The following is a 26,097-nucleotide window of genomic DNA, read 5'->3' as shown; positions in this document are numbered from 1 at the left end:
ATTTTAAACTCATTAAAAAGAAAACGGTGAAAGCACCAGAAGAAGACGGCGTCCCTGCAGCTCAAACTCAGAAAGCGCATTTCCCACGTGAAGATCTGCGTCCCAGCGCGCGACCATGGAAACGCGGCGCTGCACCCGCCCCTCCCCGCTGACCATTGGCTCTGTCAGCCCCTTCTGTCCCCGCCCCTCCTGGAGCCCAATTGGACAGACTCCCTCGCCGTCAGGGAAGCAACACGGAAAAAGATCGGAGGAAAAAAAAAAAAGTTATGGAGCGAAGCCTAATCGGATCATGTCTGTTGCATGCTGCAGCTGCGTAGTTTTCAGATTGAAAAATCTCCACAGTGCCTGAGGAAAAAGCAGGAGGAGAGTCCCAGCGGAGCAGTGAGGAGAGCCGCAGGAGTACCATTGTTTTTTTTTTTCTTTTTTTTTCTTTTAGAGGGGAAGGAATCAGATAATCGGCCGGTTGAGAGGAGGGCCAGGTCTGTTTTTCCGTTTCTAGGGACTGGCTGTGCTGTCAGGAGAGCGGGACAGGTGCGCACCGTCAACTTCCCTCCTCTCCAGCTGTGGGAGGAAGAAAGCCTCCCACTGGACGGACTCTCCTCTCTCAGCAACACTTTGGAAACCAGTTTTGGAAGTTGTTCATTTCCCCTCCAGCGTTTCTTTCTGCTCATGTTTCCCCTCTAAAGTGAACTCCGGAGTGGAATGGTTTGGACGCTGACCGGCTCCGTGACGCACAGACCGCCGGGGCTCCACGCTGCTCTGTGACACACTGGAGCCGAACGGCGTGGGGTGGGAAGCTGCCGCTGGTTGATCAGTGCACGTTTCTGTGGAGTGGAGTGGAGAGTGGGATCGAGACGCCCCGGCATCGACAGCAGCAGCACTCTCCGCTTCAATGCGACACTGACGCAGCTGCTCTCACGCGGACAGGTGATGCTCTTTTGACTCGGCGGAGGCTGATCGTGCGCGGATGATCCGGGACTCGTTTCACCGTGGAATGGACTACGACGCGAGAGAGCATCCCCAACTTCTCTGATTGATAACAATGTTTTTCTCCGTGCGTCACTGCGCCTTGAGGATCTGAGGCGGCTGCTGCTGCTGCGAGGGACGCCTGGACTTCCTCCTCGGGTTCACTGGAGGGACCGACCATGTCCAAGACACTGAAGAAGAAGAAGCACTGGTCCGCCAAAGTGCAGGAGTGCACGGTGTCGTGGGGGGGAACCGGGGAGCTGGTCACGGTGGTGGAGGTGCGCGGCGGCGCGGAGCTGGGAGAGTTCCCCTACGTCGGACACATAGTTTCGGAGGCGATGGTTTGTCACACCGGGAGGCTCCCCTGCGGCGGGGACGTGCTGCTGGAGGTGAACGGCACGCCGGTGAGCGGGCTCACCAACCGGGACACGCTGGCCGTCATCCGCCACTTCCGAGAGCCCATCCGCCTGAAAACTGTGAAACCAGGTGTGTGTTCAGCCCCCATCCTGCACCCCCCCCCCCCCCCCACACACACACACACACACACACACACGCACACACATACACAAACATACGTGACAGGTGTGTGAGATGAATTAAAAATGGTGTGTTAGAGCAGAGCAGCTTGGGACAGGTGTGACTTGTACTATGAATAAATAAGACGCTGTTCGGGTTACAGCCTCACAGCTGAGCCGAATTTTAACTGGATGGGCCAATATGTTACAGGATCAGTGTGTGTGCGCGCGCACTGTGATATCTCATGGGGATCAGATCGACAGGTCATTTTTCCCTGTTTTCACTTGGCTTGAGCACATCCAAATCGCGTGTCAGCATGCCTCCTCTTCGTTCATGTGGAAACATACAATTTTCCACAATTGCTTTTTGCTGCAGTCCAGTTTCTGCCAAACGGCTCAGGCAGTGGGGGGGACACGCTGTGTTTATACACACTTGTTTATACACCCACTTCTCCATGACCACAACATAAACAGGGAATGGTCATTAAGGTGGAAGTTCTGTTTTATTCTCTTTTTTTTGTCAGTGCTTTACACACACTGCCCACTCACAGCCACCACTCTCACGTGCCCCTATAAGGCTGCACTCACGTTTATATTCCCTGCCCTGTCCATAAACTCTGCTAAAAGCTTATTGATTGCCCCTGTATGAGTCTGGTATTACTTTTCCATCTGATTCTTTCTTTACACTCCACAAACACTGCTAATAAATGCTTCTGTGTTGATTCTCTCAAAGTGTGTTTGACAGTCAAGCTGGAGCTGGACCTGAGATGGGCGTGTCTGTGTGGATGGATGGATGGATGGATTTGATAGAAGCACTGCTGAGTGTGGCACTTTGAAAACGCTTAGAAGGGATTTGTTAATGGTCGCCTCGCCAGCTTAGGCGGCGTTGGGCCCGCTTGCTTTGTGGAGGTGAGTCCAAGTGTAATTGAATCAATTAGGTCCATCCGTTTAAGTCGCCTCCTGGTTGTTGAGCCAACCTGGCGACAGTGTTTGACACCTTCACTCCTGGGTCTCTCTTCGGTGTCCTGGAGGTGTGGTGGAGAGGTGAGAAATCTGGGCCGATAGCAGGATGACCCTGGTGTGTTGGACCGGGAACGTCTTCACTCTGTACTTCTGGATCAGTGCTGATTTGGTTGCAGTCCTTGGAGTGTTTCCTCCTGACTCAGCGTTACGTAATGTGTACGTTGAGTGATGCTCAATCTACGCTCGAGCTTCGCCGGGCTGCTCGCCATTAGCTCCCCGCTTCCTCCTGGGACCCCGCTGTGTGTTTAGATCTCCGTCCCCTCGCCTCATGATTAATTCATCCATCATCCATCATTGAAGGCCGCTGCTCCGTGCCGGGGCGGCTGAGGGCCGGATCGTATGTCGGCTTGTAAACTTGCATTCTCATGAGAATGCAAAATGCAGGATGAACGTGAGGGCAGAGGTACGGAGTTTAAGCTTGATGCGAGTAGCTTGTTTCCCAGAAGAAATGCTTTTTGTAGGTCTGTCATAGCAGTGCGTTTTGTTAAGTGACTGCATGCAAAACGTTGCATCAGTCTGAAGGGGAAACCTTGATCTCTACTGCATCCCTCTTGTCCTCCAGCTCTCATGCACAAGCGTTGTCTCACGCCAGGTTCTGAGGTTTCGTTAAATGGGGACTTCCTAATGTCTCTCATATGATGAGGTATTGTTCTTTCTGGTTTCTGGAGTCTACAAGCAATAAAAAGCACCACTTTCATAACAGGAGATGCTTTTCATTTCTGGGACACTGTTGTTTTTTTTTTCTCTGAAGATCCCAGTTTTTTCCTTCTGCTGCACCCCTTAGAAGCTCTCACACATGTAAAGTCATTAGTTTAGGGCATTTTACTCTATTGCCATTTAGGATTTTATTCCCCTTTTTGTCTCTGATTAGTTTCTTCTTTTTTTTGTGCCTCTTCAATCAGTTATACCATATAAACCCATTTAAACACTTGTCTTCCCTGCGTATCCACGATACTCTTTCATCAGTAATATATCAACGTGCTTTTTTATCCTCTAACTTAATTTGACAGACCTCCGAGCCTTTCTTCCAAATCTCACTAATTTACACTACCTGCCAAGCCAATTACACCTGTTGCCTGAAAATTAAGCATAATCTTCCCACCTCTGCACAGCTGACACTTTTTGATGTCTCTCTGGCGCAGTGAAGACCGAATAAGAGAGATTTGTCTTGGGTGGTCCTCTGGCTCCAGCCCAGCTGATGCACTCAGTATGCAGCTCCCATTCCGAGAGCGGAGCCAGGCATTAGGCGGTAACCTTGAGGGGACGAGTGAAAGGAGAGGCGTAGTGATCACCGCTACCTATTGCAGCTTGTGAGTGGGCAGCTCATTGATTAATGCTGTAAACAGACCTGGATCTGCTTGTTTTTGCCTTATGGAGCTTAATGGATGGAGCATTTAGCTCTCAGGTCCTTGTGGCACACTTGATTCACAAATCAGGACTGTTATGGAAACTGTAGTAAGGGTTTTTATGTATTTATTCATTTCAGAAAAGATAAATGCTGATGACCACGTGGGTCCCAGTCCACTGGTTACGATGCTTTTTCCAGAGATGTGAGCATTGTGTGTGAAAAAGCTTGAAAAGGTAACGTTCACATCAAAGGTTCAGCGTAGCTGTTCCAGTGGATCTTTTTGATTTGGTTTGATTTTTTCACAAAATGCATCTCATAAATATCTTGATGATACAAGTGTTGTGTTGAATCTACAGACAATAGGCTTGCATATTTGAATATAACTTAATTACTATCAGTTTTCATCCCACCTGTTATGCTGTTTTTCAGCAGAGACTCATTAGGCGGCCCTCCCTCACTGCTCAGCTCTTGCTTATATTTTCATACATCACTCATCTGTGATGTTCAATGCTCCCCTGAAGTCAGTAAGATGAAGGATTAATTAAGTACCTGGCTAATCCCTTCTGACAGCTGCCTGACAATAGACCTGTACTTGTCTTCATACATGTGATTTACACATTTGGAGTGAGACGGTCCGCTCCACCACTCTGTAGCCTACTGAGAAACATAGACTTGCAGTGAATCAAGTAATCGTTTTGCTGCTGGAATAATTCTCCCGGACCATCTTGAAATAAATTGTTCTAAAAGGAAAATTGGAGCAAAAATACTATCACTTATGAGTAAATAAGAAGATTGAATCCTCGTGTTTCACAATGCAGGTTATGCGTTTGTGTCAAAGAAGACGATAGTAGTGACTCAGTTATTAAGATACCTGCCGATGAGCCCGGTGATTCATCAGCTAATCATCGCAGCTCCACCTGAGTAATGTTGTTTTTCCTGTCGAGCTTAATATCAGTGGAGTGCTGGCTTTCTCAATGTATTCCTTGACCTCTGTGGTTTGCACATCATTGAGTCTTTGCAGAGATCGTACCCAGAAGATTCCCTTTGATGTGGGAAATGTTCCTCTTTTTAAAATCCGTTGCAGGAACATTGGAGGTCTTGTTATCCAAAACGATAAAGGAAAAGGAAAAAAAAAAAAGAAAACCCCACTGCAAAACAGATCGAACATCCTGTGGTAATTTGCTACATTTCCCTCTCCTCTAATAAAACAGGCGATTGCAGCAACTTTTGCTTCCGTCTCGCTGGTGGTGTTAGACGGGGGTTAACACTTCAGACGCTCGCGATCAGCAGTAAGAGCACAGTTTGCGTTAATGCGGGTTCCCCCCACGGTGCTTCTCTAACTAAGCCGCTCTAAAACCAGCTGAGAGGAGCTGTCGGCGTGTTTCTGGTTCTGTGGCTCCTGCTCCCAACGGAAAAGGCAACCTGTGTTCCAGTCACTGTTTTTGTCATATCCGTGCCTCCTGTGAAGCCCGGGTTTGTTTCAGGTTTTACCTCAGGAATAAAAGGTGAACTTTTATTTTTTCCCGTCACCATGTAACTTTCAGTGCACTTCTTCCTACTTACTCTTGTGGTATGAAAGAATAAGAAAATGATGATGGAAGTTCTGGATTGTAAGAATATTCTTCCATCCTTACTTTGCCGATTAGTATTCCAGGTAAAAGCAGAACAACACACAGTCCCTCTCTCTCCTCTGTGCTCTCTCTGCAGCACGCTGCTTTCTGTGTTTAAAATGTACGTGTTGCAGCCGGACACCTGATGTGGCATCAACCCGCCGCCCGCTCCTCCTGGCTGCTCTCCTGGCTCATTCGACAAACTTGTCACACTCCTCCGCCCTCTGCCTTGCCAATCTGTCAGTGGGGAGGGAGGCCGGCGCGAGCGGATGGGGCCCGCTGGAGCCCCCAGACGGCGGCCGCTGCCGTGAATACCAAAGCGCGCTCTCCCATTCATCCCTCCGTCCCTCGCTGGGAGCGGCGCTCTCATCATGAAGCCGCCCGGCGCTGCCCGTCCGGCTCCGAGTCCACTCCCTCTGGTTATTAGCAGTTTGCCACCTTCTGCCTGGCTTTGCATTTTACTGTCATGTTGTGGGAAATCAGAAATCATTGAGGATCCGCTGGATACCCTGGAAGCAAACCGGTGGAATTCTGAGAAATGAGGATTGGAAGCATCACACTACACGCCGTTTTTTTTTTTTCATTCGGTGATTGTTATCTCAACCGACGGGAACCTGCAGCAGAGCTCTTCCCCAGATGTCTTGCGCCTCCGGGATCTCCTTTCATACGACAATGCTAATACTGTACTGCGGTAATGAAATGGCCAGCAGCAGAGATAACGTCTTCATATAAGCCATACCTCTTAAAGACGGCAGAGAGGAGAATAAGTGCTGACTCACAGATCGTCTGAGTGGTCGTAGTGCTGCGTCAGCTGCAGTGGCGTCTCCAGGTTGCTTCTTCTGGAAATGGACAGTGGAGGTTAAAGACGCACACGCGCGCACACACACACCCTTCCTTAGAGACTCCTGGCCTCTTTTCCTCAGCTTGACTTCTAATTGGTCTCACTCCAGCATCCTTGCAGCTGTTTACCCCTTGTTGAGATAAGGTGAGGTCGGCTTCTGAACAGTGCATATAGATAACCAGGGGCACAGCTCTGGCAGGTCCTACACTACGAGGAAAGATAACCTCCACCACTGTACTCCATAAACAAGCCTCATTCTTCATGTCTTTACCTTATTTTGACTGAACGATACACATAGATAAAGAAACTTTGCACGCCTAACGTTTGCTCTTGCAGAAAAGGAGACGGATCCTTTCAGGTTGGGGTCATCACCTTCTGTTGTGGACATTTTGATTCATTTATGTGATTTGAATTAAAAGGTGGTGCAGTGGAATATCTGCACAGCCACTCACTGCTTTACTTTACTTGATAAGACACATTTTTGTCCTCTTTTTTTACATGAAACAAACAGAAGAAGGGCGCAAGGCTGCAGCAAGCAGCCATCAGGCGGCTGAGATTGCTCCGAGTAGTTGTGCAACACCATCTGACTGTGATGCATTCGAGGACTGATTCGCCGCAGACCAATTAACTTAAGAAATTGTCCCTTTTGTGTCGGCGCGCGCCGCAGACAGAGACTTGGTTTAAAAGAGGAAATAGAGACGGAGTGAAGGAAATCGACTGTTATGGATCAATACACAGGTGCAGATGTGGATGGAAGGTATTTGGGGGTAAATTATCTGAAAGTTGATTGAAGTGTGTTTCCTCCAGATGCACACTGGCTGCCCTCTGCGCAGAGCCTATTTGGGGGACTTCGTCTGCGGCCCCCGTCTGTACGAAACGTCCCCCGTGGTGTTTGTAGCGGAGGCAATAACGGGAACGGAGAGGAGAAGCAGCTGGCACATCGCTGCCTCAGACGTTTCCCTGAGAAGGATTGTCTTTTGAAGGATGCATTGAATTTAAACAAGGCAGAAAAAAAAAAAAAAAAAAGCTGAACAGGTTGAGGAGAAAAAAAGAATGGGGTCAAAGAGGGAGGAGTGCAAACAATAGGAGGGAGACGCAAGAGCGAGAATGAAAGGGAGTAGCAGGTGGAGACTGAGCGGCAGGAACAGGTCGGAGAAGATGAGAAAAAAGCAGTGATAATCTTCGGACTGAAAACGATTATGTTGCCATTAATCACAATATTAGTATCGATTCTCTGTTGTGGCTGTCTGGAATGATTGTGGCTGGCGTTTATCAAAACAACACCTACTATTTCAGACTTGCTGCACAGTCGGTATTTCCAATCACGTCTGCGAGTAACTGCTTTATGTGAGCCGACTGCATATGTATGGCAATAAAAAAAACAAAAATTAAGGCGCGTTTGAATTGGGATCCACTCTTGGTTGCCTCCTCAGCTCAAATGCAATCATACTGGAAGATAGCATGCCTCTTTCCTCTGAATGCTGCCAGACTATCTTCCCTATAATTTTGCTCATATTCCTCTCTGTGATGCTGAACTGGAGTGTGGCAGCGGTGCTGTTTAGACTTTCTTGGATTCACTCTCGTATAGATCTCAGGAGTTTATTTTGGAGAGTAATGATAAGCGTAAGATGAATCGCCTGCCTGTGCAGCGTGGACCGGCGCATACCTCAGTTTCTCAGTTGGGATCGTTCTTTACAAGCGGGGCAATAAATCAGTGGAGAAGACTCAATCTCCTGGTTGGCCGTGGTCCTTCGGTCTTGGGCTCGTGCCCACGCCGACGCGCCTTTTGTCAGGACTCATTCTGCCGGAGTGGCCCACTCAGCGGTTTTTAGCCGCGATGCTCGAGCTCAGAGAATCGATTTCAGCCCGTCCCACTCGTGCACATGACAACACCTCATCTCAAACGGATATCCATCCCTCCGCCCTTCTCGCGCACCTTTCGCAGTAGAACCACCTCCTCAGCCAGCTGCCGCTGTGGCCTCTTCGGCTCCCAGAGCCGTGGCGCGCCAAAAAAATCTGCACAACATGAGAGAATTTCACGCTTCCTAATTTCTTCTCATGCTTTCTATATTCCAACCGGGTGAAATCATGAGACCAAGGCCTTCAGAGGTTGAAAACCCTCATCTTGATGTGATGCAGCCACTAAATTTTCTTGGGTTAATAATTCATCTTCTGTGCTCCGTTCTGCCCGCGAGATGTGATGCTCTGCAGAGATGAGCTTCTCGGAGGATCCTCATTAGAATTCATGGGTGTCGGGATTCGTGGCCGGCCAATTTGGCCTGCTTAGCTTCTTAGCTGCTCTAACGGGTTATTGATTGGGTCCAGTCTCATCCCCGTCGAAACAGCCGACACATCCTGAGCCGCTGCCTGCGCCGGCCTGATCTTTACGGAGAGTTGAGGACACCGGTAGGACGTTTTGCTTACAGTGCGTTTGACTCACTCTGTTATTCACGATGCCGTGCCTGTGCAGTGGGTGCTCGCGAGCGGTGATCGCATCTGTTTGGACAGTTTGACTTCTCAGTGGTCGCCTCCTGAAGCTTTTTCTTATTTTCTGCTAATAAGCTGATTCAAGCAAACAAGTTGCACAATCTTTTTTTGTTCTACAAATTAGGAAACATATGCCCTCTGGGAGTTTCAGCATATGCTAGACTGACAGGTGTTGTGGTGGTTTTGTCTTGTTTTTTGCTTATTTTTTTCTAAACCATGCTGAATAGAGTGTCAAAATCTGCCCTCGAGCCGTCTCTGGCGACAGCTCGCCCGCCACTGGCGCTCAGCAAATACACTCAAGAGATCACATGAACATTACTCACTGTGTAAAGCAAGCAGAGGGACCGGTCTCTCTGCAATCCTGACGTCCCGATGATGCAGTGGCTGTAGCGTCCGCAAGGACCAGTCCTTCAGGCTTGACGTTCAGCAGGCGCGCAGATTTGAAAAGCTTCCAGACCTGAGATCTTGCTGCTGCCGTACAATTTCAACCCTTACGTGAACTTTATAAAAAAAACAGTTTTAGAATTGTTGCTGGTAGAGGAGTGTATTACCCATCATGCTTTTGACCTCAATGCTCTTTTCCACTCAAGATGAAATTATGAAAATTCTGTCAATCCAAACATGGGAGTTTAAATCTAGAAGTCAGAATAAATTTAAATGTTCCGGCTATGTAATGTGCACAATACAAATATTTGTGGGAGAAAAATGTAGATAAACTTAAAATATTTTCATAACCATATTTCAAGAACACCCCTGCTGTAGCCTAAAGTCTGCCCTTTATTGCTTCCCACCTTTGCCTCTATCTGTCCTGGTTGGCCTTGTTTATTTAGTTTCCTGTTCTTTTGTTCACCTCGAACACTGATTTCTGACATTGAAGTGAAGAAATCATTTTCTTTTGGCTCTGTAATTTTCCTAGAATTTACTTCTTGGTGAGAACAATTCGTTTAATTGTGCCATTGAATCACAGGAAAAATATTTTTCTCCGGCGGAACATGTTTGCAAAGAAGTGTCAGGACAGATGATGTGTTATTACAGCTTTATCTTACATAATGAGTCAAAACTGGCAATGGTGACTCACTTTTATTTTTTTCCTTTATATCTGATGTATCGCACTATAACCAATTGACTCAGTTGTTGTCGGCGTGCGCCCGGCGGGAGGGCCCGGGTGTTTATCTGGGAATGACGATCATGTGTGGAATGCAGTTATTTTGAATTTGCTGAGCGCAGTGAGAAGTGATGCAGAGCCTCACCAGTGTATTGTTACCAACAGGTGCTTTTTCTGGCAGACGTCTCACATTGTTTCCAGGATGGGCCGCTCCCTGCTTCTGTTATTGTACCGAAAACTTGAAGGAGACCGTCCTCCTTTCATGAAGACATTCTTTTTTTTTTGAGAGAGAGAGAGATCTTACAGCTTTTAAGCTTGTGTTGTCTTCTGTTTAGACAAGATACGACGTTAGATTGTGTTTAAGTGCTGAGAACGCTTAAAAACAGGCTGACTCAGTTTGGATATCTTCCGACTTCTACATGTCACGTTAGGCAACCTAAGAAACCGAAGCACTTTGTGGATTGTTCACCCATAATAATCCAGATTTTTCTCTTCTTTTAACTACTTACAGACCAGGAACATCCAACAGAAGCTGCACTTTTCCAAGTATTCTGATCAAGTCGTTGAACCGTAACAATTTGATTCTTGTCATATTCATTCAAAGATCTTATCCATTCTTGTGATGCGTCAACTTCAAGGACAAAATGTTCACTTGTGGCCTTACAGTGCATCCCCCTTCACTAACGGGTACCCTAATGATGAGCTATAGTGATAATCACATGACTGACCAGATGATCAATACGTCACTGTGTGGCCCTACTGGAAATACAGCAATACAACAGTGTGTATTACTAAAAGACTTGTGATAATTTAAATATACAATAAGTATTCTGTTAATTGAATTGTTGATTGAGCTCCAATATCTTGCCTTCAATAGTTGATTTAGTTCAACAAAGATAAACTTTATATTTAAGTACACTCAGCTGAAATGAGCTCATTTTGCTAAAACCTCAAGTTCTTTTTTTTACTATTTTTGCCCAAATCTCAACAATTATCATGGTAGGATTCCAAGTATCACAAATGCTGTGGAAAAAGTTTCACAAGGACTTTTTAAAACTGTGAAATGTTTGTTCCTTTCAAGCGTTTCTCCGAGACAAAGCTGTCTCTTGTCCTTGTTTGTGTTTGTAACGTATCGAAACGGCGTCGGCCATCTGTCAAGGCCCGTCATTTGTCTGCCAGCCGCTCATCAGGTGTCAGGCATATGTCTCATAAATGAAAAGTGGTTTCAAGGTGGGTGAAAATCTCGAGGTCTTGCGACCTGTTATGATTTCACTCAAGCTTAAAATCTCGCCAAAAAAGAAAAAAAAAAAACCTCACTCTTGAGTGCTCCTGCTCATAACATCCTCTCGTTTACTTAGCGTATCCGAAAAGCTCATTCGGTGAGGAAGAATGTCGTCTAACCGGTGTTGCTGTAATGTGGAGGAGCAGGCTTCTTCTCTCTCATGAATAAAAAATGTGTGTTGAAACTGCCCTGAATGACCTGTTGTAAGGAGACTTTTTTCGATCCGGCTTTAGGTATCCGTAGACCGCAGACTAATTATAGAACGGATGACTCTAATGCTCTCGGACAGCTGCCCAGTGTGCAAAAAAACATCATTTTTTTGGCCAAGAAAATGCTTCAAATGTAAAAAAAAAAAAACCAAAGGTCCAAAATTTGGCTCCAGACAAATAGCATTTGCTGAGTCTCAGCGGCCTGCTTTTAAGACGTATCATGCTTCCTGTCAAACGGTGCGGGGCTCGGCAGGGCCGTTCTGGAGTGGCACTCGTGCAGTGTCTGTGCCCAGGCTGCTTAAGAGCCCGTGTGTCAGGGGGCTCCTTTGGATCCAGCAGAGGAGCACGGCTCACACTGATTCAACACTCGTGTTGACAGCCTGAGAAGCAAACACACATGCAGGCTTCACAACACATCCAGACATGCCACCCTGCACACACACACACACTCGCAAATGCACACATGCACTAATGATAGATAAAGTTCAAATTCTTCCCGACAGCCACCCACCCAACCAGCGACCCCCGATGACCCCTCACAGCAGTTTAGCATTCGACATCCAAGTCCTGGACGCATCGGAGTGAGAGGAAGCGGCTCCTCTTGTCATGAAACGAGCAGATTGTCTTTCTCTCACAACGTGCTGCTGTCACGGGAAAAATGTACGCTGTATGCTAATCCCAGGTCTCCGTGATTGATTTGCAAATATTGCCAGTATCTGGGAAATGAAGGTGTTTCCTTTTATAGTTCTCAAACGCAGTTGAAAATAATTTCTTTTGTTTGCTAGCTGAATAATTTCACACTTTAGAGTGATGCAGCCTGGTGACAAATTCCCAGATTAGCAGACACTCTCTTGGCAGCATCACTTTTCAGGTTTAGTTATGCTGCAGAAGTATCATATTATAATGACTTAATGGGATTAGGTGATTTTGTTTCCCTCATCAGCTTTGTACAGTTTTCGGCTTTATATCTGATGCCTCATTAAGTCTGGTCACTAAGTTGCTATCAGCGTTTGCTTTGTTGATTTATTGTGCTTCTTTTGTTGTTCTGGCTGAAAGAAGACTGCATTCCCTTCAGGAGGAAAAAAATCACCCTGACTGCGTTGCAAAATGTCCGAAACACAACCATCAATGTACAGTGTGTGCAAGAATAGATCATCTTTGAAAAATAACAACATAAACCATGATAGCCAAACCAAAAAATACCAATATCGACCACCTGAATGTGGACTGAGAGAGGATCAGGACTCAGCCAGTCTGTCTTTCTCCCCCATGCACACTCATGATCATCAGGCGTTCATGCAACCTAAAGGCTGCTGTGGTTATCTGGTGATGCAGTACAGAACTTGCTCACCTCTGCAGAGAGTCACACTCACACACACACACACACACACACACACACACACACACACACACACACACACACACACACACACGATGGAAAGCTGCTTGTGGGTGAGTGGGATTTCTCTGTGGCGAGACCAGGCGGACTTACAGGAATCTGACATCAGTAATGTTGCTCTTATAGCTGCTTATGGTGGACGATCATTTGGTGGGTTACCGCAAATGTTAAGCACACAGCGCCGTGGCAGTGAGAGGACAATGTGATTGTTTCTGCATGTTTTAGCTCTTTGACCACATTAGTGATGTTTTGAAGCTTATTAGTCATGTTTTGCCAATTCTCAGTTTCAGGCAATCGCTGGTTTTCATTATTTTCACGTTGCGGGGATTTGAGTGGTGTGGGAGTTAACATTTTTCTGCTTCAATTTTGTTTATTTTTCCTTCAAAGTTGAACATTTTTTTATGAGTTTCTTTTAAAAGCGCCTTGTTGATGTGTTCAAGGATTCTAAAACTTGAGAGATTTGAACATACGAAATTGTTTCTTTTTTCTTTCCTACACTGCTGTAGTTTGCTTCGCTGGCCACGAGTTGTTGTTGTTCTTGTAATGCAAACATATTCACATGCATGCCTTTCTTTTTTTGCTTTCCAGCTTCATCATAGATTAGTGTCGGTCCACTGTGTGAGAAATGCCTCTCTGCTTATCTGAACATTGATGTAGTAAATGTACAAGCACTGCTCTGGAATCCTTGTGCATTGCAAATGCTGCACTGTGGAAGCCTTTTTTTAATGCCTCTGTTAAGACATGAAGACTACATAGTTTTCAGTATTCCTGCCGTTACCGTGTAAACAGATATCATTTTCAAAACATTGAAGTGTAAATGCAAAACCCTTCTGAAGCAAAAACGCCACCTTTTAACTTGAAGCTTTGTCGCATAAACAGGATCTAAGCTGAACAACTTTGCAATGGAATGGTGATATTTTCTCTCTTGTTTAATCGTCTGCCGTCTGGAAAAAAAATGAAAGAACTCAGGAATATAGTTCGGGTGTGCAGGGAAAAGGTGGTCATGCATGTGGATGTGATAATGGCGGTCCATGAAGTCTTCCCTCTGTACAACATAAGATTTTAAGCAACTGCGAGCAATGTCATCTCGACTGCTTATCCGCTTTCAGGCCGTTTGATTCCAGCTGTCTCGTACCCGGAGATAACCCTGTTAAATGTAGGCAAAGTGACGAAATCCTCAGTACTGTACTGGTGAGTTTCCAGCTGTGTGGAGTTTTAAAGTTTCATGAAAATGATTCAAGTGCAGACAAATGGCTGCCAAAAAGTAGGAAATTCTTGATTCCTCAAACTTGCTTACAAAGGCCTGTTTTGCAAATAGCTGTGACCTTCTTACGGCTAATGATCCAAAACATGAAAAACCATTGGTGTAGTCCTTAAATGATGCATGCTGATGGGTGCCAGAGCTTTGTGAGTTTCAATTTGTGCAGGTCCTTGAAACCTGTGGTGTTTTTTTTTTTTTTCCATCTCAAATCTTCTGTTCTTTTGGTGCTGTTTGTTTCAGCCATCTGTTTATTTACTCTGATTTATTGTCTGTTTTTATCACCGCGCTACAGCAAGCTCCGGTGCCACAGTATGCAAATGTACGACCACCTTTGTCTCAAACAAATAACAGCGTGATCCCAAGTTTGCATGAATAACTGATGATCGGTAGTCGTAACGAGGCGAAAAAGCAGCGTGACGCCTTTTGTTTGAGGCCCGTGTGGACGGAGCACGCTGTTAGATTGCCGAGTTGAAGTTCGCGGTCTGCAGGTTGTTGTTCACCTGCTGTATTCGATTTAATCCGCGGGCCTTGGAAATAGAGACGCGTTTGCCACCCATCCCCTGTGGGTTTGCTGCTCAGCAGTTTGAGAGACGAAGCCATATTGAATGAGATCGAATCACCATGGACACATGTAGAAATATTTGGAGACACACACGTGTCCCGATGAATGCCCGAAAGCCTGCTGTTACTCCGTTAATGATCCTACTCGCTGTCCAACTCGGTTCTATTATTGGGAGATGCGCCTGTTCATTCATCATTGGCTGCTTGGTGATGCAGGGCGGCAGGACGCTTAAGTGGCTCCGCACTTCCTTTTCTCAGCCCTCCGTCAAATTCCCCTCCACCTCCGTCCTCCCTTTTATCTCCTCCATCCTTCTGTGTTCCTCTTGCTCATCTATGAATGGTTTATGTGAAAGACTGGCTTAAAGTAGAGCAAGCTTTCTTTTCCTCCTCTTTGTGGGTTATATCAGTTGCCTCAGAGGAGAGAGGGGTGGGACAATGCCCCTAATGGAGTGCATGTAAATTTCTTCAAAAGATGCTCCCAGAACCTTCGCTGAAAACTTGAGGGGCCTTTTGATGTGAAATCACCCGTAGATGTATTTTGGAGTGGCGACAGTAAACCCAGGACAGGACGTCTTCTGGCTTCAGTTTACCTGCTGAGTCTCATGTAAAACCCATCAGTACGTCGCCTTTCTCTCTCTAGAGGGAGCCTTGCCAATTATCCCTGAAGGTAAAACTAGCTGCACTCGTTCGTTGGTTTCGGGAGAGTTTCTGTGCACTATTGTGTTTCAGACTGGAGCCTGTTTTTCCAGACCGAAGAGTGATGATGCTTGTCATTCCATATGGGTTGCGTTGCTCCTCCAGCAGATTGAAGGCACAGATCACCATCCCAACCTGCATCTTTTAAAGTTTTGTTTTGTTTTTTTTTCTTCTTCTGACACTTAAACTCATTTCTTGCCATTGATGTCCTTGACGACTGCCGGCGATGACGGTATCGAAGATGAAAGTATGGGGACGCGACGCCAAACTATCAGCCAGTATCAATTACAGCGGCTGACATCCAAGCCTTGGGAATGGGGATATAGCGTATTCTCTTTCTCCCTTTTGAAACATTTAAAGAGAACAGCTCTCGCAGAGCATGCTTTGTAATGACACAAAGGCTAAAACGTGCTTTAAAACTCATCTGCTCACCCGAGGACAGGTAAACCTCGTCCTCAGGCCGTCACGCATCGGAAACGCAACATCATGATTGTCCTTTAGGACGAGCTCAGAACAAAGATGCGCTCTTCTGGGCATATCTGGCGGTGTGCGGCGCATGTGCGCTCTATAATAGAGGAGCAGGAGGAAGACAGTGCAGTGAGACCAATTAGCTTGTTCCTTGATCCCGGCCCTATTGGGAATCTATCTGTGAGCAAGGTCTCACTTCCTCTCTGGTAATGCGGCGCTGCAGTGGCGGCGTACATGCGTGTGCAGGCCGGCCTGCTTCCCGCAGTACCAACAAGATATTCTGTCAACCCTAAAGACGTGCTGTCTGTTTGTGATTAGTTGTCAAGCTCGCAAGTGTTTCTTCCGACTGCATGTCTTTGATCTGCTTCACTTCTGCTGCTTTTTTTTTTTCCGTTTGAAAGAGGCACTCTGCAGTCTTTTTTTTTTTTTAATTTTCCCCTCCTTTTGTTGTCTATTTTGAGCCTTCCTTGCCAATCGTATGGATCCAAAGGCCATTTGATCATATGTAAATAAAACATTCTCCCTGCTTTTTGCTGCGCTCGAGCTGCTGAATCGTCAGTCATAAAAACCGCTGCGGAAGCAGTAACTTTGCATGTTATCTGCTAGATGGTAATAACTCTACTCTGAGATAGTAATGTTCACCTTTGTGTTTGGTAGGTGGGGACATGAGCGAACACTCTGGAAGTGCATGAGAAATGAGTGCTTTTTTGGCAGAAAGGTGTGCCTCGGGAAACTTTATAATGAGGAAGAGAAGGCATCTGACATTTTACTGTCGCAGGCTACAGGCTGTTTCAATCCCGAACCGACGTAGAATAGCAGCGAGGGAGGGGAATTGGACGCGGAGGAGAATCGAAGAGGAGGAGGAAAGACTGAAAGAGGGGGGGGGGGGAAAGGAGGAGGATTAGGAGGGGAAGAGGCCTGAGCTAAGCCGTACACCCCATCTGGGTGGAGATCAGCCGGGCTGTCTGTTCAGTTGAGGGGAGGCCCGGATCAAACCCTCGGCGGCTCTGCTGAGTTACAGCAGGTAATGACGGCTCGTAAATGTCACCAAAAATCATGTTATGATTTGTGCCGCTCCGGATTCCCAGCGGTGTCTGTTTTGCCGGGCCGTCGAGCCGCAGAGTAATATTCAGCGGACTCTGGACTTCAGCATATTGCTGCAGCCTCAGATAAACAAAGACACGTGCTGTTGGCAATAAACTCTTGTTTACTGTGTCTACTCAAATGCCTAATTGAAATTCATTTTCTAGGGTAGACTTTGATGTCTTGGAGTTTGCATGCTCGGGTGTGTTTGTGCACGTGTTTGTGTCGTGTGCACGTTTCTGTGTGTGAGGGAGGGCTGCATTCCTGTGCTGGTGTTTCTACCTCTTTCCAAAGTCCAAACAATCCACGGTTGATCACTGTATTGCCTTATTCTGACCTTCTTTCTTGTCTCCCATTCATCCCGTGATGTGTTTATTATCCTGCATGACTGACAAAGGATATTAGATTTAAAAAAAAAAGCTTAATTGCTGCTGAAGAAAATACTTGCTGAAGGCACTCAAGCGGCAGATGTGTATTTACCTTCACATTACCGTCACAAACAGGCTCACACGGACTGGCACACACACACACACACACACACGCACACACACACGCACATGCTTTCGGTTCTCCTGGAGTGAGATAGCTGTGTAAATATTCTAGTATTGTTTGCTTACTGGTGACGGCTCACAGCTACAGCAGTGTTTTAACATCTTAGCTGCTCTTTTCTTGCCAAACACTTAAGGCTCCAGCAAAAAAGTCTAAGCCTGTTATGTTCTGATAGTATTTTAATATATTCTTGTATCATTTTCATACTCCGTATTTCACACACTCCTTCTTCTGAGGAAATTCTCTTCAACGGTTCAGTTTTTTTTTTTTTTTGCCCCGGAGTGTGGATTAAGTTGGATGGACAGCCAGGCTTGTGTTTGATATGAATATCAATAATTTGGGATTAGCCTACTATGGCGCAGCGTGTGATTGTAAAGTACATATCTCATATTTAATGTGTTTGCCATGACAGATTACCTCTGACCACTTGAGCATGAGCCGAGCATGTGACGGTTTAAGCCGGGAGCTCGGGCGCTGGGCTGCCGGTCACATGCCGGGCATTGGGCTGGAGCCGCTGCCCACGTGGTGCGAAAACAGTGGCGAGGTCCTCCAACCTCAGCGAACAGCGGCCGTATTCAGGTCGAATTCTGTTCAAAAAGCACCCGAGTTCGATATAATCCCATCGGTTCGATGAACCTTTTTGTTTGAAGCGACTTCACTTTGAATTGGCTCATAAGAGATTTTGACTCGAGCTGTTTCTCCATCAGAAGCACTGAGGTGAACAGTTGAAAGGAACTTTTTTTTTTTTTTGATGGCTTCTCTCCAACAGTATGATGTGAGTCTTGGCTTGTTAACTGGCATGACTTGACATACTGGCACAGAGCATAGCAGTGGTCTGATGAATAAGTTTGCTTTTTTACCCCCCCCTGACTGGAAAGCATCAGCGTGACAGAGGGATTGTCAACCTTTCATCCTCATAAATTTAGGTCTGAAGGATTTTTAGCAGCGTTGGAAGCCGAACGTTGTGAAATGAGATCCTTCGACTTTACATCTGCTCACATTTGCTGATTGCTCGAGCCAAGAGGAGTGGTGCGCAAGCAGCAGCAACCGAGGAGTCGCTGCAGCTGCTTTTGGGCCAAGAACTCTTCCCTCAGTCAAGGTCACTCAGTGTTTAATGCTCTGGGGCATTATTATTCATTCAGCGTAATTACACAACCAAAGAAAATGTGTCTCCTGAGAAAGGGAGGGAACTGAGGGAAGGCTATTGTTCTCCTGATCCGTGTTCAGATCTCAGTGAGGGAGGAAGCACTCTGGATGTGACTGTGTATGTATGTGTGATTGTATATTTATTAAGATTTAAAGCAGAGTTTGTTTCTACCCTCACAATATGGAGACTGCTATCCTTGCACTTGAAAGTCAACATTTGGAGAATCGTTCCATTTTTACATGAGTTCATGCTTTAAGGTTGGATTAAGGTGAAGGGTTAAATTGAGGTCAGTGTGAGGATTGCGGTTGGGCAAGTAGTAGTTTTGCTTAAGAATGTAAGCAATGCAATGTCCCCGGAGGGAGTTTACCAAGGAGCAGCACAATGCGTTGTTTGTGTGTGTGTTTCTCTCTCCTCGGTCCTGGTCGGGATTCATGAAAAGTCTAACTTATTTTTACAGTTTTAAGGCTGGGTCAGGCTGTCAGCGCATATGGCTAGGAAATGATTGTAAAGCCAATTTGTGTTTTAATTGTCTTGGTGGGGTCTAAAACCTGTGACTGAATGAAAATATCCAACAAATGTGGATCAGGACCTTCACTACATGCTTACTACATGGAATTACAACGTGAATGAGATCATGAGGTATTTATAATTCAGAGAAAAGATTAAAATGTAGTTAAAGTACAGTTTGGATATTCATAAAGAAATGAAAACTTGATCATCTGCAATTAATGTAGTATTTTGTGTGCGTGTGCACGTGTGTGTGCGTCCTTGTTGTTATACAGTCTATGTGTGTGTTGAGCTTGCTCAGTCGGGAGAAGTCCAGGGTTGTGTGAGCGGCTGAGCGTGCCGGGCCGAGCCTTGTCTTGGAGGTCAGGAAGAACAACAGGGGAGTGTTATGCTGCACTGGAACCCAGCTGGGGCATAACTTAACACACACGTACATGCACGCACACACTCATGCACACACACACTCAAGCACCACCCAGACATGCATGCTTTTGAGTGTGCTATGGATTGGAGTGTGTGTATTGATGAGAAGCAGCGGAGACATTCACCCATTGCTTGTGTGTTTGTTGGGTTTTTCTGCTTCTATGAGAAAGCTTCCACCATGTGTTTCAAATTCTGAGTGAACCGAGACGTAAACTTAACGTGCATCTTGTGTTTTTATGTTGTTGCTTCGTTTGGCCTTTGAGATAATAAATCCCAGACTCGTCCCAGTGTTCAGTGTAATTCTAAAGCTCGGTGAATTCCCACTGTAATCTAGCACTGACAGGTGTGTTGATCAAATCTGTCTGTGTTTTAGTTCTGCGCGTCCATCTGCATCTGCGTGCTCCGAGGCAGCTGCAGCCGGACAAAGAGTTGTGTCTAGATTCCAAGACTTATTTTTTTTCTTTTACCCTCGACTCAAATTCTCTCTGTTTCCTAACAGATCTCCTGGGCCACTCCCGCTCCAAGGCCTGCTGATTTCAAGGCCCTTTTTCCACGCATGCTTCAGTCCTGCCTCACTCTGTTCCCCGACTCATGTCCCTCTGAAGATAGGTTAAAAGTAAATGCGAAGCTCTGAATTTTAAATTGGTATCCTCACGGAGCTTTAACTCCAACGTTCGAAGCTTGAATGAGAAATCTTTCATTGAACTCACGCTTTATTAAGTGCCCGTGTGTTTCTGTGTGGTATGCCCGCTGGCTGGATTTAGCCTCTGTGTACGTACGGAGCGGGGTAGGAATGTTCCCTACACGGAGAAGTATTGATCAGCAGCAGTGCACTTAATTACTGACCGGTGTTGGAGTTACTAGCCTGCTGGTCAATACTGCATCTCGTCTCCAGTGGTGCTACTCAGCCTAGGAACCCTGGTAGATGGTGTCTTGTGTTGCATTTTGAGAGAACACAAATGTATAACCTAGTAACGACCTCCATGATAAAGACGCTATACTTCTGCTCTGATTTCTTTTTAAAAACTCATTCCATTTCATCTTCTTTTGTCCTTATGTCCGTTTCTTGCCTTTCCTCTTCTCCCTTGCTTAAAATATTCAGACACTGAGTATTTATAAGGATAAAAGCTCTCATCCACCTTCTGTCAGCGCGAGTACGCAACTGCTCTGATATCTTTATCTACCTCTGCCCAGAGCCTTCCCAAAGCTGTCAGCCCCCAGCTCAGCCAACCTCTTCCTTTTGTCCTTCCACTGCGCGCTGAGATAGGAGCAATCACGTCTGAAGCCTCGCTTTGAACTTCTTCCCTTTTAAAACTTGTAGAGAAGTTTTTCGCAGGCTCACTTTATGACACTCTGGCCACTCTGTGCTTCGCACAATGCGAACGTTGAGAGAAACAATCGGTGGGAGCGGCGCTAAGCGTTCCCTGTAAGAGCACGCTTCTGAACAATGGCGCTTTTTGTTTGTCCAGGCTCGCCGTGCGGTCCGAGAGTCAACAGAAAAGACGCGGCCTGCCGCTGCTCGGGAGCGTTAAAATCAATGAGAGGCGCGCGCAGAACGAGTACCTCTTATTTTTCTGGAGCGGCATTATTCAGATATTTTGCGTCGGTTCGAATCTCCTGTTGTTGCTAAGTGACCACTGAAAGTCTGTTTGAAGTGTGGCTCGCACTTGAAAGTTGAAATATTCCATCATTCTTCGCACCGAGCCCTGGAAATATGCAGAGTTGTGAACGCTGGAGGCGATGTGCAGCAGTGAAAGAAACAACTCCATCTTCCTCCTATTCAGTCCCGGTGGAAGACAGACGAGGCTAATGTCGTTTGAATCTTGATTTTGTAAGTTAAGGGTGTAATTTGCAATGTTCTCTTCATGGATGATCATAATAATAATCCTCTGTTAATGGGTATTTGTGCCATTAACAGAGGCCTTGAAGGATATTCAGAATGAGACGAACAAAAGAAGTATGGAGTTTTGCTGCTGTTATTGAAGTAACCAACATTTTCTCTTTAAGCGAATGTTAATGTTAGAAAATTTAACTTTTTTTAAAAACATGTTTGAGAAAATTGCTTGATTGTTAAAGCGAACATCTTCAGCCTGACAGTCTGAACCTCACTCCGCTAAACTGGTCCCAAGTCATGGGAGTAAACAGTTGAAGCTGCCAGTTTGTGCACGTTCCTTTTCATCCCCTCCAATCTGGAGTGAAATGGAAAAGCAGCACAGTACCGGAGTGCGAAGCGCTCATGAAAGAGCTGTGTTGAATTGCTTTTTTTTGTTTGTTTTATTGATTGTGTCCGACAAACAAAGGGAAATGGGTTTTAGCACTTCGCCGTTGTAATCGTATCTCCTGTTTACCCCCGTGTAACCAAAACAAATGAACAAGGAAAAATGAGAAAGCTTCTCCAACGAGGCCCGTCCTCTCTAGTAGCACCCGCTGATAATACCGTAACCCCCCCTAAGCCATGACCCCTAATGACCAACTCAGTCTGAGAAATATCACTTGGTGTTTGTTTTATCCATGATCTGTATATTCTTAAACAGAAGTGTCCAGTTCAGAGAGTGTTTGATGAAAAAAAGACAAGTTCTCCCTCTCCTGTTAATCTCAAAGTTGTGGCCTTTAAAGAAGTTGTGTTTACATTTCAGTTCTTGAGTGTAAAGATTGTTTGACACAAACCAGAAATATTCCAGAAATCATCCGAGCTCTGAAGCCCGGAGAGGAGCGGAAGGCCCATTAGGCAGGCGTCCATCTTCGGCGTTCTCTCTCCGCAGCATGAAGGACGCCGCGCTGCAACCTCGGGTTTGAAGGTAGCAGGTCACAATTCGCAATCTGTGGCACAATCATCCCTCCACTCGCTCCCCACCATGCAGTTTAGCTCAGAGGCAGCTTTTATTACCACGGCAGCATCCTGCTGTTCAAAAAAAAAAGAAAAAAAAAAAAGCTCTTCGCTCAAGGAGGGAGTGGGAGAGACGGCATGAAAAATGATGGAAGGGGATAGCAGAGAGGAGGAGATGAGAAACTTTGATAGGATGAGAAAATATATGAGACATGCGATGGATGGAGGTGTTGGGCCTTGCAGAGAAAAGTGGAAGAACGCCAAAACCAAGCGTGGGGACGTTCCCCTGACGGCTAGCGACCCTGGCTCATCCTGCAGGACTTTCTGTCTTCTCTCTCTTCACTTCTAATTTCTTTCCCTCTCCCCGCTGCAATTTCAAATCAGAGGCTGCAGAAAAGGAGGCCTGTGACTTCAAAAACATCGGGATAACGCACACCTCCACCACATCCTGAGCAGAATTTGCAGGTGAAAGCAGAGTGACTCAGACAGGAAGGATCAGAGCGTTTGTATGTCAGCGTCTTCTGCCTCTCTCTTTTCTCATCGCCGACTGCCACGTTATTTATGAACAGCCCCTTCCATGGCAACGCCGCCTCTCCTCCGCCCTGCTCATTGGCGAAGGGATGATGTATTCTGCCGCAGGTCCAATAATGACGGGACCAATCCATCGCGTTCGGTGGGGGGCACTTTAAATCCCTCTCTGAACCCTCCCGATCCCGCTATCTATCGATCCGTCCAGATATCTGCAGATGCTGCTCTGCAAAGAAACACAACCGATAACGAGAGAACTCTGCATAGCAGGAATATTCAGGACTGCGCAGGAGTTTTTAAGTACTTCAGGTCATCATATCCATCACATGGGGATATATGTGATAATACCACATTTGTTCTGCTGAATAACAATGACCCGAAACATCCAACCACAGCCACAATAACAAACGACCTGCAACAGATGGAGCCCTGATCTGACCATCAGAGTCGGTCTAGGATTACGCCAAGCAACAAACAATGCCAGCAATTGTTTGGCACCACAGATCAAGTTTCTTTCTTTTCTTTTTTTTTTTTTTTTTTTTGTTTTCAAACACCAGTTCTGAGAAGATTAATTGCCTGTGGTCTCGTTATTTCTTCTTGATTGAACATTTTTCTGTTTAAGTTCCATGTTTCTGGCCCCCGCTGCCTGTTGCTTGTTTTCTGCATCATCTGTCACGCGCTTGCTTTGAATGCGGGGCTTTTTCCATCTGCCTCAGCATCGGGAGATGTCGGGACATATGTCCTGCCCCTAATCCCTTTATGTAAGGTGGTTTTATGAGGGAGGGAGCGTTTGGTGGAGTCAGGTCATAAGCCGGGGCTAATTGGCGGCGGGCGATCGGCGCCCTTTGGGGATAATAAATTAAGGGGGGGAGGGGGGCTCGGGCCACGCTGTGTTTGAGGGGAGCCCGACACAGGAGATGTCACGACAAGGCGAGGTCCGTTTCGGTTGACGTCTTTGAAAGGTGGTGGCGAGACGTTGGGTGGAGCTCTCATTACAAGGAGAGGAGGGAGGCGGTGGAGTTTGGAACGGTTGCCATGACAGCGATTGTTTACACCACCACCCTGTTGCTTTTGAGACCATGTGCATTCACAGGCCGCTGTATTATTGATGAATAAAGGTGTATAGGTTATGCTGGTCAGAAACTACCATAAGTGTTTGTGTAGATAATTAGTTTTTTAATTTATTTAGATAACTGATGTTTGATCGGAAATCACTAAATCAAGAACAATTGCTTTTGCACGTCACCATTAATCTGCAAGGAACTACCTGGGTTGACTCCCTAATGCAGCTCTCCGGTTATCAAGCCAAGTCCTGGCTGGCCAATAACGTCTGTTAGATTGATGTCCGGAGGCCGCAGCCGGTGAAGCATGAGAACAAAAGATCTGTCAAACGTGTCTGCGTGTGGTTCAAAGGACAGTCACCGCCAAGTGATGCATTATGAGGAACTGCCCCTCTGGATTTATTTTGGATTAGGCCAATTTCCTACAAGACATCAGTAATCCCTTGAAGGACGCAAGTTTTAAGCCCTTTTCAAGGCTGCAGAGACGCAATCTGGTCCACATCTTTCCCCATCTGTGGCCCTGCATCATCAGCGGGCCGCTCCAACAGGAAGCAATCTCTGCCAGCAAGAACAGGCGTAAGCTGGCGATCTTTTTGATACCGGGACCCTTCATCCATCCAAACCACTTCATCCAACTGAAGGCTGTGGGGGACCGGTGTGGACCTCACAAACACAGAGAAACAATCACTCAAACTTATTTTCACACCGACAGACAATTTTAAGCCACCAATTAACATCAAAGATGAATTTTTTGGACTATGAGAGCAAACTGAAGTACTTCTGTATAATCTGTACATATTTTATTTATTTTCCTATAATCACACTTCAGCCAGGATTTTGTTGATTAGTATTATATGTGTATTGTGGGGTGGATTTATCTTTCTCAGATCGTGTCAGTCCACAGATGGATTGGATTATGAGATTTTGTTTTCAGCATGTTCCTCCATGTTAATTACCGTGGAATGTTACACAACATCATTTTGTTGTTGTTTTTACAAAAAGTCACATTAACTTTTGTATGATGTGAATTCAGAGCTCTTCTGTTTGTGGGGGGTTGTTTTCTTGATTTATCTGTCAGATTTGTCTTTATATTGTCAGCCTCCCTGTCTCCGGATCTGCATTTCCTCCTCATTCTTTCTTTTTTTTCCCCCTTCTTTTCGCACATCCGCAGTCTTGTGCTTTGTCTGGCACTGGGAACCGGATCGATCGAGCATCGGTTCGCCCCTCAACTTCCTGCATCCCGGGCTTGTTTTCCAACTCAGATCGATGCTCCGTCATAATAATCCTCCCCTCGTTCCCTCCTCTGCTCCTCTGGCCCCCTTGACGCAGCGGCAACACCTCCTCCATGCATCTCTGTCCTCCTGCATCTGCATTTCGCACCGTGGCGCGCTGCACACCGACGAGTCTCGTCTGACAAAAGCCGCATCGATCTTCCCTGATCTCAAACAACACGGGGGAGCATTGATCCAGCTGGTTGTTGAAATAGTGTAACTTGTTGAGATGTGATTACGTGCTAAATGGCGTTGTCCAGAATGGACCGTTAGGACATATAATTATAAACTGTCCTGTATTGGGTATGAGCACCGTCAGGAGAGCGTGTATTAAGATGTTGTTTTAAAAGGTTGATTTGCCTCCCATCAAAGAAAATCATACACATGGCGGTCTCAATAATTAATGGCACAAGAGAATATAGAGCATGGTTTGACAAACAGCTCGAGTCTCTTCACGAGACAAGGTTCTATTTTTAGATCTCATGGTGAAGTGCAATACATTTTCTTTACAGCTGATTTAAAGCTGGTTAAAATGTTCAATAAGACAAGTAAAATCAGTTCCTGCAACATAGAATGTATAGAATAGACCGTACTGTGCTGCAAATGTGAGAAATAGGTGGGCGTGCTCCTGTTGGTGACGAGCAGGTTGTGATTCCTGGTGAGAAGCCTCGGTGGGGGTGAGGGCTATGAATACTGGGAAAACATATGAATGTGGAAATCCTAAAATATGTATATATGATCATAGTGCATATGGATGTCATGGAGACCAAATAAAAATGCAAATCCCTGATCAGCTGCGTCGTTGCAGTAAAACCTCACAACTGGCGCCACAGTTCCTGCTGGTGCAAAATGCCAACACTTAAATGTTAAAACTGGGGCCCTGCAGAAGCAGGATTTCACGCAATGAGCCAGATAATGAAGGATTTCACT

General features: G+C 46.0%; 1 protein-coding gene across 4 annotated transcripts in view; it reads left to right on the top strand.

Moving 5' to 3' along the window:
* Window positions 1-257: 257 nt before the first annotated feature.
* The window catches only part of magi3a (membrane associated guanylate kinase, WW and PDZ domain containing 3a), a 111,568-nt gene continuing 85,728 nt past the window's right edge, over window positions 258-26,097 (top strand). For all 4 annotated transcript variants that reach the window (XM_030119735.1, XM_030119736.1, XM_030119739.1 and 1 more), the window contains exon 1: window positions 258-1,452. In XM_030119735.1, coding sequence (XP_029975595.1) covers window positions 1,146-1,452 — 307 coding nt within the window. In that variant the 5' untranslated portion in view covers window positions 258-1,145. The remainder of the gene's footprint in view (window positions 1,453-26,097) is intronic.

The sequence above is a fragment of the Salarias fasciatus genome, chromosome 20 (assembly GCF_902148845.1).
Source record: "Salarias fasciatus chromosome 20, fSalaFa1.1, whole genome shotgun sequence".
In the NCBI taxonomy this organism is placed as follows: domain Eukaryota; kingdom Metazoa; phylum Chordata; class Actinopteri; order Blenniiformes; family Blenniidae; genus Salarias; species Salarias fasciatus.
Note: the sequence above shows the minus strand (reverse complement) of the source record. Positions and strands in the feature narration are given on the sequence as shown.